Here is a 16,027-nt window from a genome sequence, read left to right on the forward strand (position 1 = left end):
CTTGAGTCCCCTCGCTGCTGAATTTGCCGTATTCGTCCATTGTCCTTTGCAAGTTTGGGTTCTCATGTCCTCCAGAATTACTCGCTCGGCCGCGAGACTAGCCGCAGATTCTCCTCCGTCCGTCGAATCCGGTCCCTCTTCCTCATCCCCCGCCGCTGGCTCGGCTCCATCTCGAAAGCGTAAAGCCCCCGCACGCCGCGATCGATCACCGGACTCCTCGGAGCGGCCAAATCCTCAATCCCCCCATCGAAAATCCAAGCGACAACGGCGTGTAACTTCACCTCGAGCGACGAATCTCCCTGCAGCCTCTCGTCGTGGTACACGAAACCGCCCGGCCATGTCCCACCCAGGGTACGTTGAACCTCTTCTACACCGAGAAAGAATGTGCACTAACTTGATTTTCCCTCGCAGTCCATCGTCACATCCCACAGAGGAGTCTTCGAAAAAGCCAGCCTCGCCCCCCCAACAGAGGAGGAAGTCGAGCCGGCATGGGAAAGTGTCCCAAGGTAAGGCATCACTAAATATCCCATTCTTCCGCTCTAGGAATTTTTAGGAACTAAATCTCTGGACAATGCAGAACGCTCTCTAGCTACCCAGTCACCTCCTCCCAATCGACAGAAAAAGCGGTCCTCAAGAAATCGGCCCGATGTCATTATGAAAGAAGCGGATGATGATTTAGAAAGGCGAGAGAGGAGCGAAGAGCACGAGCCTTCGCCACCAAGCGATAGTAATGATGGTACAAATCCTTCTGGTCCAGATGGCGAGGAAGATGAGGAAGATGATGGAGACATCTTTCATAACGGCATGTTTGGATCACGGGGCTCTCTTGGACTTCAAAACACGCTTCGTGCACTTACTGGCATGATGACAGGCATGTCTAGTCGCCTGCGGGATATTCTCCAGAATCTCAGAATGAAGGAAGACCCATCCGTTCAATTGATCGCTCTTCAGGAACTCTCGGAATTATTACTGATATCGAACGAGGACAATTTATCTGGCCAGTTTTCTCCCGACCCTTACGTAAAAGAGTTGGTGACTCTCATGCAACCTAATGAATTCGGGGAAGAGCATCCAGAAATTATGTTGGTTGCTTGCCGTTGCTTGGCCTACTTGATGGAGGCATTACGAGGATCGGTGGCCAACGTGGTTTATGGGGGCGCCGTGCCGATTCTGTGTCAGAAGTTACTGGACATCCAATTCATCGACCTGGCTGAGCAGGCACTCAGTGTAAGCCAACCCGCCTTCCTTGTTCCTGCAGCTTCTGGCATCATGTATACCATATCCATTATGGTTCTTTCAAGATGTTTTTGGCACTCATGCTAACTGAATCATAGACGCTAGCAAAGGTTTCAGTGGACTTTCCAGCATCTATAGTGCGAGAAGGGGGCCTAACGGCATGCTTAACCTATCTTGACTTCTTCCCGACGAGTACCCAGCGTACTGCAGTTACAACGGCTGCCAACTGTTGCCGGAATTTACCTCACGACTCGTTTCCAGTCGTCCGAGATGTCATGCCCATTCTCCTAAACGTTCTCTCTAGCAACGACCCCAAGGTAGTTGAGCAGGGCTGTCTCTGTGTGTCCCGAATAGTGGAAAGCTTCAAACACAAGCCAGAGAAGCTTGAGGAGTTGATCAGCCCTGACATGCTGAAGGCTGTTCTGCGTTTGCTTCTGCCAGGCACCACAAACCTTATCGGACCACATATCCATACTCAATTCCTCCGAGTCCTAGCGCTTACATCTAAGGCAAGCCCACGATTGTCGGTGGAGTTGCTTAAGACAGATGTGGTCGACACCCTCTATCAGATACTGACTGGTGTCTCGCCACCAGAGAACCTCGAAGATCAAGCCGTCAAAATGGACAGCGTCCTTGTAATGCAAGCTTTAATTCACCGGCCCAAGGAGCAGGTTTCCGAGACTCTTAATGTGATCTGCGAGCTTTTACCCAGTGTTTCCAACCGTTCGGAATCTCATGGGGATGATTTGATGCCCTATCCCGAAATTGATGCGATGTCTGGTTTCAAGTCATCTCCACCAAAAGGATCACCCGAGAAACGACGATCTCTATTAATGAGCTGCAAAGCGGAGCTGAGACGATTTGCCTTGATCCTGTTACCAACACTTACCGATGCATATTCAAGCACAGTCAACTTAGAGGTTCGGCAAAAAGTTCTCATCGCGCAACTCAAGATGTTACAGAACCTCGATCCCGCACTAATCGAGGAAGCTCTTCGCTCTGTGCACTACGCTTCGTTCCTGGCTGCTATACTGTCCCAGAAAGATCATCCATCTCTAGTTTCATCAGCACTTCGCTGCGCAGAACTCCTCTTTCAAAGGCTGGAACACGTGTATCAACATCAGTTCCATCGTGAAGGTGTCATTTCGGAGATCGTGAGGCTTGCCAAAGAGACTTTATCGACCGAAAAGCAAGGAAAGCCACCTCGGGATTCGCCTGCTGCTTCTGTTATGGATACTTCGGAGGATTCACGTCAAGGTATAGAGTCGAACGTACGCCCCGTCGACGGTGACGAAACGGACGCGGAAGATGGCGACAGCCAGGAAGATGGTGGTGGCGTTAGCCATGATGATCGTGCCGACGATTCTGAGGATAACGAGGATGAAGAGGATGAAGATAATGAGGATATGTCGGACTCTGAGAGTTCTTCCTCCACTGGCCCAGGATTCTCATCGAGGATGGAGAATGCAATGAATGATTTGGTCGTCCGGGATGCGCGCGCTTTCATGGAGCTTTATGAAACTAACCAAGGTGGAGGAATGCGAGAAAAGGCTTTAGAGACTTTGAACGAGCTTCAGGAGCTTGCTACAGAAATAGAGACTTGTTATGCAGGTCTTGGAGATCAAAGCCATGAAGGGCTTGCTCTCTTCCGCAAACTAGCAACTTATTTTGAAGGAGATGCATTGGAAAGTATCACTAGCTCCGAGCTCCTTAACTCCGGGATTATCAGTGCTCTACTCAATATTTTCGACGACTCAAAATGTGAGTATTCTTATCACCCGAAAACCCAAAGCTGTCGCTGATTGACTTTTCTTTCTTCACGATATAGGTACATCCATGCGTGAGGCCCGCAGCGCCTTCCTCCAGGCGTTCATGGGCTGTACTATTTCAGAGAGAGCGCAGAGTCAAAGTACAGCGACGACTCCCTTCGGCGTCTTGATAAATAAACTTCAAGATCTTCTTAGTCGCACAGAGCATTTCGAGGTTATGACCGTTGGTCATAATTCGCTGGAAAACACACGAAGCAATGCGGCATACATGCTCGGCAAACAGCTTCGACTCAAGTTGGTTGCTGACGAGGACTCCGATATTCCACGCTCCTATAGGAATATCATGGTTTCCATCCACGCAATTGCGACTTTTAAAGCCCTTGACGACTTTCTCCATCCTAGAATCAGTTTGTCGGATCGTCCAAAGGCATCTCGCAGCCGGGACACCATCTTGTCCCAAATCGCAAATGCAGCTCGCCTTCGAGATCAGCTAGCCGAAAACAACGGATCCAACGGTAGTGAGCTTCCGCGACCCTCCGGGAGCAACAGATCTGCCAACGCAGACCCGAGGGCTACTGCAAAAGAGAACTCGTCCAGCAGTCCGGAGACACGCTCGAGAGCTAGGCGGTCTGGTCCACCCGTGGATACGGGCGATGACCACGACGATGAGCCACTAGAATGTGCCGATGAGCACCATTTGAGCGAAGATGAAAACGACGACGATGACGATGGAGATGACGAGGAGCTGAACGCCATTGTAGACGATCTTGACGATGACATGTCTGATGAGAACGTTCATGACCCTTCGGCTGTTAACATGGAGATAGCGTCTTCAGGAAAGGTTACTGCGCGCAAGGAAGACGGTACACGTGTATCCACCCCATCCCAGTCAACACCAGTGTCCAAGTCATCATCTGGGCCTCGCTCTGCATTAAGCTCAGCAGGTAATGGCTCGCTGGCGATGTCTGGTCGCCCGTTCTCGTATGCTGCGGCCATGGCTTCTCCCCCGTCCGACTGGCATATCCAGTTCAGTATTGATGGCCAGCCCGTCTCCAGCGATACTACTATTTATCGCTCTGTTCATCATAACCGTCGCCACCTCGATCCAAACGGAAGGAACGTGTGGTCTGCGATCCACACGGTCACTTTTAGACGAGTACCAGGCCCGCCACCGGCAGAGTCCTCCACACTTACGTCCAATGCCTCCAACTCCAGTTCACAGAACAACAGTACCGGAATACCATCTTCTCTAAGCGAGGACCCGACCACTGCTTCGATATTGAGTCTTTTGCGTGTTTTGCATGGGATGAATACAACGCTCGATGACATTCTTGCGGAGACCAAAGATCTCATTGCCGTCAAGCCCGAATCTTTGGCTCAGTTTATCAACACTAAGCTTACAGCCAAGCTCAATCGGCAACTAGAAGAACCATTGATTGTTGCGAGTAGCTGCCTTCCTGACTGGAGTGAAGACCTTGCGCGCTCCTTCGCCTTTTTATTCCCATTTGAAACGCGCCACTTATTCCTCCAGTCTACTGCGTTTGGATATTCACGAGCAATGATGCGGTGGAATAATTCACAGCCCGGGGACGACGGTCGTCACGATCATCGACGCGATGATCGGCCAATGCTAGGCCGCCTGCAGCGACAGAAAGTACGTATATCAAGAAGCCGCATTCTGGAATCGGCCATGAAAGTTATGGAACTCTACGGGTCATCTCCTAGTGTGCTTGAGGTTGAATATTTCGAAGAGGTTGGCACCGGTTTAGGGCCAACCCTCGAGTTTTACTCAACAGTTTCCAAGGAGTTCTCCAAAAAGAAGTTAAAGATGTGGCGAGAGAACGATTGCGGTGACGCTGGAGAATATGCATTTGGCAGCCGTGGTTTGTTCCCTGCTCCACTAAGCGAAGAACAACTCTCGTCAGAATTCGGGAAGAAGCAACTCCAGCTGTTTAAAACGCTGGGAAAATTTGTCGCTCGATCAATGTTGGATTCCAGAATCATTGATATCTCGTTCAATCCCGCCTTCTTTCGGATTGCCGACACCTCCTCCACCGTGGCCCCTTCGCTTGGCACAGTCAAGGCCGTCGATAATGATCTCGCCAAGTCTCTGTTATTGTTAAAACGCTTCGCAAATTCCAAAAAGGAAATTGAATCGAAGAACGTTTCGAAAGACAAGAAAGCCCAGGCTCTGGAGGAGGTGGAAGTAGATGGAGTCCAGGTCGAAGACTTGAGTCTGGATTTCACGCTCCCGGGATATCCTGCTATTGAGCTCATAAAAGACGGCTCTAACACCCCGGTGACAATGTCAAACGTTGATATCTATCTCGATAAAGTTGTGGATATGACCCTGGGTAGCGGGGTTCAAGCCCAGGTAGAAGCTTTCAGAAACGGGTTTTCGCAAGTCTTCCCTCACTCTGCCCTGCAAACATTCACGCCGAGCGAACTTGTAATGTTGTTCGGAAGAGCTGAGGAGGACTGGTCAATTGAGAGTAAGTCGCCGATTCAGATACCAATTAAACCGAGCTTGCTAACTCTACTTTTCTAGCGTTGATGGACTCCATCAAAGCCGATCACGGGTTCAACATGGACAGCCGCAGCGTCCGAAATCTACTGCAGACGATGAGTGAACTGACTACACAGCAACGTCGAGACTTCCTTCAGTTCGTCACGGGTAGCCCCAAGCTGCCTATTGGAGGTAAGCGTTTTCTTCCCTACAAGTTGCGAAGAAAATTTACTAATTATATATACCATAGGCTTTAAGAGTCTTACGCCAATATTCACTGTTGTCTGCCGCCCAAGCGAACCTGGATACACGCCTGACGACTACCTACCCAGCGTTATGACATGTGTAAATTACCTGAAGCTCCCCGACTATAGCACTCTGGATGTCCTCCGGGATAGACTATCCGTTGCTATCAAGGAAGGACAAGGAGCGTTCCATCTCTCCTGATCAAGGAACAGCAAAGGGAGAAAAACACAAGCAATTTGAAGTCAAAATAAAGCGACGTGATGGAAAATGGAATACCACGGAACGAACAGCGATGAGTGTTATATTTAAACTTTTTTTTCCCTCGGAACCGAGGGAAGTATTCACGAGAGCATGGGTAAATTTGTTTACTTTGGCGAGTTTTTTGCATTCGGGTGCCTTGTCTATTCATTCTTTTTCGACGACCAGCTGTGTCTTCGGCTTGAGAAGGAGCCTAAAATAGGGGAATCTCTAATAGTATCTTAGATAGAAATGACAGTGATTCAACATGTATTGGTAAGTCGTATCTATGTTATTAAGTAAGGTCTATGGTCTATGGTCTATTTTCTATGCTCTATCCGCACGCAAAATATCAAACGGTAAGCCCTAGTTCCGATACACCGGCACCATTGACTAACATCCAGAATCAGTATCATCAACAACCAAAAAGGGAATCGTACGACAATCAACATGGACATACCTCAGCAAACTTCGGCTCGATAAACAACGCTCTAGCCTCCGCAACAAGCACAGCCTCCTCCTCGCCCCCCGAACCTGCCGGCATCATCGTCATCGTCCCTTCAACCCACGCCTTCCTCCCCTCTACTTTGACCGTCTCAGCCCGCAGCACATACACACGCCCCGGTAGGGCCGGCTTCCGGAAATCCACGTTGAGATTCGCCGTCATCCCCGTCCCACTCCGAAATGACTGCGCAACGGTGTGCGCAAATACCTCGTCGAACATCACGGATAGGAACCCGCCGTGCACGTACCCCGGATGTCCACACATATGCCTGCCTGTGTGGAAGACCGTCACGCCACGGCTCTGGCGCGGTTCCGCATTGACATTTTTGTCACGCTTGGAGTGTTGGGATAGGAACATATAAGGTGCACTAGTGAGCTTTCCCTCGCCGGCTAGTGTGCCTGCAACGAAGTGCGACGGGCGCAGGGTAGGTGGCATTGAGAGGTGGGGGCGGGTTTCTTTTAGGCTGCGGTCCTGGCGCAGGGTGTGCAGGATTGGGTGGTTGGCGATTATGTCGTCGTTAGCGTCGCGGCTTTTGGAAGTAGGTGTGGATGTGGATGGGGGCTGTTGGTGGGCATGTTGGAATGGTGGTGGTGTGCTCTTGAGCGCTGATGGGGCGGCTTGGGTTTGTGCACTGCGGATTGGGACAGTTGTAATTCTGGAGACCTGCGCTGCTGTCGCTGGTGTTTGTTTGCGCAATAGGCGAGATAGAGAGCGTGGGATAGAAGACATTTTTGGGTGGTGTCTTATATAGCATGAAGCGAGAGAGTTATACGTCGTTGTATAGTACGCCTGGAAAACGTTTCCGCAATTAAATGTATCAAGACGGCCTGGGCCTAGGGACAGAGAGGCCTTTTAGCTCTTTCAATGGCAAGACTCTCAAAAAGCTTTCAAATCCGGTGCGAGGACAACACTAGAAAGGGCAAGGAAAAAAAGTTCCGATTCTCATCCCGAGAATCGGCACCAAGTGGAGCTCAACACCAGCACCATTCTTGCTGTCGGTGTCGCCAGGAACTCGGGTTGAATGACGAAATCGGCTTGTCCAGACCGGGGCAGGACTGGCTGGGATTAGGTAAGAGCTAACAGTCCTACTCTATGCCATTTTGTAAGACTGGTTATCCATGTAGGCTGTACAGTTCAGCCACGCTACCGTAGGCTCTGCACATACTGGTAAATGAGGTTTCGATGCCCGAATGTGTGTCATAGCCTCTATAACGTTATAATTGCATCGAGAATATATTTAACTTTACATTTGGGCGTAGATCAAACGCACGAGCCCCAGCAGGCTGCAGGTTGAACGGCGCCGTGCGAACGTCAGTCGAATTTGCGATGATCTGTCGGCATGCCGAAGTCCGATCCCGACAGCAGATCATTTCCCGTCGGGATTCACGGCACCATCTATACGTACCTCGTCAAATGCATTGTCGGCTATAACACATATTTATATCAAGTGGCAGTTTTGATAAAATTTGGCTACCGTCGAAAGACATATATGCTGAGGCCTGCGGTGCATAAGATGATTCACTGTCAGTTTTTGTTCGATATCGATCGATTTTAAGCCGTCAGGGTAGGGAACTACCAAGTGTCGATACGGTTACGCTATAAGGGGTCATGATTATGTACGTTATCAGATAGTGAAATAACACCGACATTATTGAATACGCTAAGTGGTATCGTAAGAGTTGTACAAAATCTAGAACCCGAGAGGGTCAACTTGGCCTAGGAAGTTGTCGCTATTTTCCCCGCGTAGTAGAGCCTCGATGTCGACACGTCCCGACGTGATGTATTTCTCGCTCACACCAAGGTTTATCCGCTGGGATAGGAGATCCTTTAACTCGGCACGAATCCCCGCTAGCTCAGCCTTGGAAGTGCTGCCAACTTGCCTATCTCGCTCCTGCCGTCCGCGACCACGTCCGCGACCCCAGCCTTGAGCTTGGTCGAATTCGTCACTATCGTATTCCACCCCAAGATCTTCGGCAGCGTTCCGAAGCCAGTTATCCTCGGACGTGATCTTCTCCTTAGCTATATTGGAATCTGTGATTCGAGCCGCGAGAACCACCCGCTGGCGAATTCGCGAGACGATCCGGCGGTCGAGTTCGAGAGACTCGAGGGGCATTCGTTTCCCATTTGCCATATTAGCGTGCACTTTGGCAGCCAGGCGAACCACGCCTACCATCTCCTCGGGAGAACAAACGATAACACTCTTTCCTGAAGCGCCCGCTCGAGCTGTACGACCAGAACGGTGGACATATGCGTCTGCGGTACGTGGAGCGTGGTAGTGGATAACAAAGTCAATGCCCTTAATATCGAGACCACGCGCCGCAACATCAGTTGCTACGAGTACAGTACCAGGTTCCGCCGTTGGTGACGAGAAGCGCTCAACAGAGCGTAAACGCGCCTTTTGAGCCATTGACGAGTGAAGTGCTAAAGCTGGTATCTGTAGGTTTTGAAGCAGCTGCGTTACCCGCCGAACTGCAGAAATGGAGTTTGTGAAGACTAGGGTGCGGAGCTTAGGGTGATATAAAAGCAGCGTGTATAGGTAGAGATCCTAAAATCGAATTAGCACAACTCATGAGATGGCCATGGGTGCATCACCAACCTTTTCCATTGCAGCACATTCAACAATGCCCTCCTTAAGACCCTCAGCCATCTGCGAAACAGGGTTCGCATCGATAAACTTAGGCTTCTCCTCCCTGAAATTGAGCTTCTGCAAAAGGTATTCCAAGGATTCTTTTTTGCTCATTATATCTCCCCCGGTCGATTTTGCTTTCCCCGCGAGCTTCTGCTGCAGGTCGCGGTGGAAGGTAGCTGAGAAAACCAAGGTCTGTCTTTGAGAGCTAGGGTGAGCATCTTCCTCCCTGGACAAACTGTCTTCTTCATCGGGTGGGTCTCCATCTTCAACACGGTCAAGCGAACCCAGAATGTCCTCAACTTCCTTAAAGTGACCTTCGCTCAGAAGTCTATCAGCTTCGTCAATGACAAGGAATTTTATGCCTTGCATTCTTCGAATCAAGCCTTGCCCTGTACGAAGAACTTCCCAAACTCGACCAGGGGTACCGATCACAATGTCAGCCGTATCAAGTAGTCTCTGCTGTTTCTGTACAGAGAGACCACCAGTCAAAAGTGCCGTTCGAGCATTAGCTCCTGGGGCATTCGAAATGATGCTGTATATATGCTTCTGCAGCTGATGCGCAAGCTCCCTAGTAGGGGAGAGAATTAAAGCAATTGGGATCTTTTCCTTCTTTTCTTCTTCTGAGTCATCCTTCTTTTGGTTTCGCTCCTGTTCAAGGTAGTGTTCCAGGATGGGCAAACCAAACGCCAGGGTCTTTCCTGAACCTGTAGATGCTTTGCCGACAACATCGTGTCCATCGAGAATTGAAGGTATACACGACTTTTGGACTGCGGTGGGGGTGCTAAACTTCAATTTCGATAAGCTGGTAAGTGTCTCCGGTGAGAGACCTAGCGGCTCCCACGCAGAAATATCAGCACCGTCATCATCTGCTTCGTCTTCCAGTGCAGCAAATGAAAGCCCCGGTTTGATGTTGCGGTCTTCAGGCTTAGATCCTCCCTTCTCTTTCTGTTCTTTGGGTGTCTTTTTAGAATCCTTGGTTTTGGTCTCCTTTTTATCCTTCTTTTTTGTCGCCTCGGGTTGCTTCTCGTTCACTTTCGTTGGCTTGGATGCCTGCTTCGCTTCGGAGCCACCGTTCTGGTCCGCAGGTTCCCCGTCACTAAACCCACTCCATTCGTCATCGAACTTGGTATCATCCGCCTTCGGTTCAGACTTCTTCAGAATAGACTTTCCAGGTTTTGCGGCCTAATACCATCAGTCATGGTTTGGTTGGTATTGGATCTCAATATCGTACCTTGAATCGCAGCTCTCCTTTCCCTTGGGGTTTGACAACATCCACCCCCTCAATCTCTTCCAACCCAAAAAATCCCTCGAAGCTATCGAGCCGATCAGGCAGCGCAACCTCTTTCCAATTGAGCTCGTCGATTCCGACAGCAACCTCCGGCTGCAGCTCTTTCTCCGTCGTGCCGTTGGGCTTGGCGGTCCTCTTTTGCTTTTTGAACTGTGAATTCGGACCCTTTTGCTCTCTCTGGCGCTTCTGGCCCATGATGGATTAAGAATCAGCACGGATTTATGATAGAGCTATTTGTCGCAGAATGTTGTCTTTTCCGAAGAGTTCGATTTTTGGGAAAGAAAAAAAGCGGCAGAAATTATGCACCGCCTTCTGTTCCGAGTCAAATCTTATCGCAGCCCCACGCACCAAAAGAAATCGCAAACCGTCCCTCCATTGGGATTACATTATTCACTTCCTCGTCGCGCATTAGGATAGCACAAACGAATATGGGAAAGTCTTCGAAAGACAAGCGCGATGCTTACTACCGCCTGGCCAAGGAACAGAACTGGCGTGCACGGTCCGCCTTCAAATTGATCCAGATCGACGAGCAATTTGATCTATTCGAGCATGAGAATCCCGAGAAAGTGACCAGAGTCGTTGATCTTTGCGCCGCCCCCGGTAGCTGGAGTCAAGTACTTAGCCGGGTGTTGATTAAGGGCGAGAGTTTCGGACGCCGCTCGTGGGTTGAGAAAAGGCGCAAGGAACAAGCAGCATTAGCCAAAGTCAACGGCAATGCAGACGAGAAGGGCAGCCAAGAGACTGCACAGAACACTACAGACGAGGCCGACCCAACTGCCTTGAAGCCACGGGAGAATGTCAAGATTGTCTCCATTGACCTTCAACCCATGGCACCTCTCCAAGGCATCACAACCCTACAAGCCGACATCACGCATCCCTCCACAATTCCTCTTCTACTACGGGCATTAGACCCTGAAGATTATGTCTCGACGACATCCTCTACACCTCACGCTATCCGCCAACCACACCCAGTCGACCTTGTCATCTCGGATGGTGCCCCGGACGTGACAGGTCTCCACGATTTAGACATCTATATTCAATCCCAGCTTCTCTTCTCTGCACTGAATTTGGCCTTGGGCGTCCTCCGCCCAGGCGGCAAGTTTGTTGCGAAAATCTTCCGTGAGCGTGATGTGGACCTTCTCTATTCCCAGCTCCGCACAGTCTTCGAAAGAGTGAGCGTTGCCAAGCCAAGGAGTAGTCGTGCGAGCAGTCTCGAGGCATTTATCGTTTGCGAGGGATTTATCCCACCAGCTATCCACGACAGTTCTCTGGGCGTAGACTCTCTGAAAGCCCCTCTATTTGGTGGTGCAGCTATCCCGCAGGCGGTATCACAAGACGGTAACATCGCCGCAGAGGTACCGGAGGAGCAGGGCACAGCCAAAACTGTGAAAACAGTCACATCAACCCCTCAAGATAAAGATAGCAACACCCAAACCCGTCTGCTACACGAGGACTCAGGCGACTCGACCACACCTGAACCTCTCTTCAATAATCCAGAAAAATTCGCCGCTGAGAATAGGTGGATACCCTCGTTCATTGCCTGCGGTGACCTGTCTGCCTGGGATTCTGACGCTTCATACACACTACCACCCGACTATGTTAACTTGGACCCCGTTCAACCGCCCATGGCCCCTCCATACCGACGAGCGCTAGAACTAAGGAAGGAAAAGGGTGGTGCGTACGGTAAGACGAAATTGGGGACTATGGGGCGAGCGTGAAATGTTTGCGATACCTGCTTTTGCTGTTTGGAATTCTGGTCATTATTTCTTGACGTCTCATTAAATGATAGAATACGCATTTTAGAGGGATTCATGGGGCTTCACAGGTATATATAAAATAGATACCCGGGTGGATGATAAAAATAAGGTTTTGAAGAAAAGATGTTAGGGCCAATTCCTACTAGACACTGCTAGGCACTACTTGATTACGAAGGCGAGCTTTTTGTAGGTTATTTGGAAGAGACTCGGATATTTTGGTCATTCATAAGGCATAAGATAACGTAACCAAGAGAATCGCAGAATATGCACGGTATATAATGTCTATCAAGAGGTAGTCGTTGTCATGTCAGAACATCAAAAAGCGCTGAAACAAGTGGTGTAGACAAAAGAGAGCGTCACTCATGCACACGAGAACGAAATTAAGTTCTAGCTTTTTAGTAGACTTCGAGAACGTATCTCTCCTCATCCTTCAGCTTCTCAATCTCCTTACGGGTCTCAATCTTCTTGCCGTTGTTCTTGGCCTCGGCAGCAATAGCTTCCTCGAGAACAGCGGTGACATCAGGGACAGGCCAGGTAGGACCGCACAGATAGAATGATCCTTCCTCGCGAATGTAAGCTTCCATGATTTCGGGGAGTGTCTGGCGCATGCGGTCCTGGATGTAGATCTTCTGGGGTTGGTCACGAGAGAACGCACGGCCAAGAAGAGTGATCACACCAGCTTCCTGGTAGGCTTCCCATTCCTCGCCGTAGCAGTATTCTTCGCGCTGGTGACGAGATCCCATGTACAAGAGGACTGAACCGATCTCCTTGCCCTGGGCCTTCTCAAGAGCACGGTGCTGCACAAAGGCACGGAAGGGGGCAAGACCGGTTCCGAGACCAGCCATGATGAGCGGCTGCGTGGACTTTGGAGGCAGCTTCATGACACTGGACTTGACGCTAACGGTGACCGGAGTGCCGGGTTGGAGGCGGCTCAGGTAGCGGGTGGAGATACCGAAGCGGTCACGGCCACGGGGATCGGTCCAGTTGACAACAACGATCATGAGAGCCACGCTTGTGGGGGTGACCTTCTGGCACGAAGCGATAGAGTACTCACGACGCTTCATGGGGCTGACGATACGGATGAGGTCGTGGAAGTCGGGGTGAGCGGAGGGGTACTCGAGCAGGATGTCGGCGTAGGTGACAGTGTCGACCTCAGCACGGCGCTTGAATTCCACGGCACCATCGGGACCACCAAGAGTGAGAAGGTCTGTCTTTTCCTTCTCGTCGGTGGCGAACTCGGCGAGAGCCTCGTAGAAGCGCTTAGGGGGGCGACCGAAGATGTCAACGTTCTGCATAAGAGCCTGGTATACAGTGCGATTCTCTAACACGGCAGGGTCCTCGCGGCTTGGGACTTCAACGATATCATCGGCGTTCAAGCCGTAGAATTCGATGAACTCCACAATTTCCTGAGGATCATTCTCACAGTGCACGCCCAGAGCCTCACCGATGTCGTAGGTGAGACCTGAGTCACCCAAATCGAACTCGATGTGGAAGATGTTACGATCGTAGGTGACGGGGGTCAAACGCCTGTTCTCCTGGACATGAACAGTGAACGTCTTAGTAGGCAGGTCGGGACGAAGAGACCTCTGAGCACCATAGGCTTCCTTGAATGCCAGACCCTTAGCAACAGTCTGCCAGTCCTGAAGGAAAGTAGCAGGCTCGGTATCCTCCTTGTCGAATGGCGCGAAGCTGTTGGCATTCAAATCCTTAACGAGCTTAGGGGCCTCAGCACCCTCCTCAGGATTTTTCCAGGCCTCAGGAATCTCAGCCTGGCGAAGAACCTTTTCAAGTTCCTTGCCAGCCTTCTCCAATGACTCGCCAGCGCCGGAGATGGCAGCAAGCTTCTTAACACCAGACTCCTCGAGGTCGGGAAGAGCCACGCGTAGGAAAGCAACCTGCTGAGCAACAAGGGGCTCGAGGGCAGATTCTTCCACGGCGGACAAATCGAAAAAGTGAAGGGCAATTCCGCGCTCGGCGACGGCCTGCTTAAATGCCGAAGGCAACTTCTTCTCCAGGTCGTCATCCTTGATACCACCAACGTTCAGGATAAGCTTTCCATTGTTCTTGAGTGAAGCAAGAACATCTATTTCTCCCAGCAACTTGACGTCTCCAACATAAGCAGTGTCAGCCGCATTGACAGCATAAGGAGCATCCAAAGTCTTCGAGCTCTTGCGAATGTCAACCCGGAAAACTCCACCCTGGATCAGGTTGTCAAACGTCTGGCTGGTGGTGACATTAGTTGTTGAATCAGCAGCCAGCGCTTCTGACAGAAGGGTTGCAGCATCCTTAGATGCGGAAGTGTCGACGTCCCAGAAGGTAAATTCTTGCACCGTAGCAGGGTCCAAGAGCTGGAGAGGTTCGACAGAGCTATCAGTTTGAACGATGGGCTTCTCTGAGACGAGTTGGAAGGACGCAGCGATACTGATTAAATCCCAGCGTTGAGAGCGGGCATACTTGATGTCAACGCAGGTGGGCGCTTGTTCCCGGTCAGTGGCGAATGTCAGGGCAGCCAGGACATCCTCGTAAAGGGTAGAACGAATTCCCTGTTCTTGCACAGCCTGCTCATTGACAACCTGTCCGAGAACACCAACTGTCTTCACGGACTTGGGCAGGACCTTCAAGAACTCCTCCTCGACAAACGGGCGATACACACGAACGTTAACCACACCAACGTGTACGCCATCCTTAGCCAAAGAGCGAGCAACTTGCGCAGTAAGTGAGGCCTCTATAGTACCGAAAGCAACCAGGACAGATGTGGGTTCAGCGTGACCGTGGTACTCAAAAGCACCATAATCTGTGCCAAGCTCACCGTTCAATGACTGGATCAATTCGAGCAATTTGCCCTGGTCATCGAGGTGGCGGCTACGCTGGTCTTCCAAAGTTTTGCGAACAGTCTCGTAGGTGCTTGCAAGACCGGCCTGGCTAAGGGTATCGATGACACGGGTGTTGTCACGTCCAACACGGACACCGTCGTAGATGTGGATGGAGGGCAAGACATTCGCAAGCAATGTGGTGAGGAGAGCCATGTGCTGAGACTCATGGACAGAAGCGCTCGAGACAAGGCCAAGCCCGAGCTCCTCAGCAAGAGAGAGAGCAGAAGCATAATCAGAAACTAGTCCATCCTCTCCTGCATAGTCAACAGCGGCGACATGGGCGGCAACGGGGCTAGCGACAGAGTATAGGAGGGAAAGCTGTTCCAGGGCGGCACGCATGTACGGCAGAGTAGCGGAAGAGGCAACAATGCCCTGAGGGACATGGCGCTTCTTCAGGTCGAAATCTTGGGAGAAAAGGTATCCGAGGGCGATGTTTCCGGCACCCTGGCGAGTCTCCATGGTCTGGACAGCCGGAGAGTCGCCATTGGCATTTACTTCTTGCTTCGCAGCCCATTCACGAAGAGCAATATCCAACTCAAAAGACTCCGGGGAGTAGGAAAAAATCTTGTCGCTGAGAGCGTAGGCGACCTGCTGAATTAGGGTCTGAGCGGTCACATATGTAGGACCACCGATGGCCGAGAGGGCTGGTGAAGATGAGCCCATGGTGAAAATTTGCTGTCCAGATACCAGACAGAAATATCTACTATCCCAACAACAGGAACAAAAGACAAAAGACAAAAAGCAATGGGAAGAAAGAGAGAAAAAGTGCGCCTGGGAGGAGGCGGATGTTCTATAGTCCCCCAGGAAAAATGCCAGGGGTTTATACCCAAAGCAGCCTAGTGGCGATCACGCAATTTCTTATCTGACAAAATAAGGGCGGCAAACCCTGGCAGAATCACTCCGCTTTCGGCCGACGACATTTCTTCCCCGCATTAGTAATCGGGTTCTCCAATTTTTCTGATTTGCCGCCTCAGGCATAAG

The 16,027-nt window shown here is 50.8% G+C and overlaps 6 protein-coding genes across 6 annotated transcripts; 3 read left to right on the forward strand and 3 right to left on the reverse strand.

The window, feature by feature from the left end:
* Nucleotides 1-64: 64 nt before the first annotated feature.
* ASPVEDRAFT_79856 (HECT-type E3 ubiquitin transferase UFD4) lies at nucleotides 65-5,958 on the forward strand (the record flags this gene model as incomplete). Its single annotated transcript, XM_040816775.1, has 7 exons — nucleotides 65-351; nucleotides 412-506; nucleotides 578-1,227; nucleotides 1,335-2,997; nucleotides 3,065-5,497; nucleotides 5,554-5,703; nucleotides 5,762-5,958. 7 exons carry the CDS (start codon nucleotides 65-67, stop codon nucleotides 5,956-5,958), a joined length of 5,475 nt encoding a protein of 1,824 aa, XP_040663956.1.
* Nucleotides 5,959-6,162: 204 nt separating this feature from the next.
* Nucleotides 6,163-7,228, reverse strand: ASPVEDRAFT_25096 (PaaI family thioesterase; the record flags this gene model as incomplete). The annotated part of the gene is made up of 2 exons (XM_040809733.1): nucleotides 6,163-6,225; nucleotides 6,455-7,228. 2 exons carry the CDS (start codon nucleotides 7,226-7,228, stop codon nucleotides 6,163-6,165), a joined length of 837 nt encoding a protein of 278 aa, XP_040663957.1.
* A 577-nt stretch (nucleotides 7,229-7,805) lies between these two features.
* ASPVEDRAFT_448984 (uncharacterized protein) lies at nucleotides 7,806-8,155 on the forward strand. Its single transcript, XM_040813161.1, has one exon. The coding sequence runs from the start codon at nucleotides 7,839-7,841 to the stop codon at nucleotides 8,052-8,054; it is 216 nt and encodes a 71-aa protein (XP_040663958.1). The 5' UTR covers nucleotides 7,806-7,838; the 3' UTR covers nucleotides 8,055-8,155.
* A 34-nt stretch (nucleotides 8,156-8,189) lies between these two features.
* On the reverse strand, nucleotides 8,190-10,611 carry mak5 (ATP-dependent RNA helicase MAK5; the record flags this gene model as incomplete). Its single annotated transcript, XM_040806057.1, has 3 exons — nucleotides 8,190-9,044; nucleotides 9,096-10,292; nucleotides 10,360-10,611. The coding sequence occupies 3 exons, from the start codon at nucleotides 10,609-10,611 to the stop codon at nucleotides 8,190-8,192; spliced, it is 2,304 nt and encodes a 767-aa protein (XP_040663959.1).
* A 233-nt stretch (nucleotides 10,612-10,844) lies between these two features.
* Nucleotides 10,845-12,134, forward strand: ASPVEDRAFT_25098 (tRNA methyltransferase TRM7; the record flags this gene model as incomplete). The annotated part of the gene is made up of 1 exon (XM_040809734.1): nucleotides 10,845-12,134. The coding sequence occupies one exon, from the start codon at nucleotides 10,845-10,847 to the stop codon at nucleotides 12,132-12,134; it is 1,290 nt and encodes a 429-aa protein (XP_040663960.1).
* ASPVEDRAFT_37640 (sulfite reductase subunit alpha) lies at nucleotides 12,127-15,836 on the reverse strand. Its single transcript, XM_040811530.1, has one exon. It carries the CDS (start codon nucleotides 15,707-15,709, stop codon nucleotides 12,569-12,571), a length of 3,141 nt encoding a protein of 1,046 aa, XP_040663961.1. The 5' UTR covers nucleotides 15,710-15,836; the 3' UTR covers nucleotides 12,127-12,568.
* Nucleotides 15,837-16,027: the final 191 nt, after the last annotated feature.

This window comes from Aspergillus versicolor, assembly GCF_001890125.1.
Source record: "Aspergillus versicolor CBS 583.65 unplaced genomic scaffold ASPVEscaffold_2, whole genome shotgun sequence".
Taxonomy (NCBI): Eukaryota; Fungi; Ascomycota; class Eurotiomycetes; order Eurotiales; family Aspergillaceae; genus Aspergillus; species Aspergillus versicolor.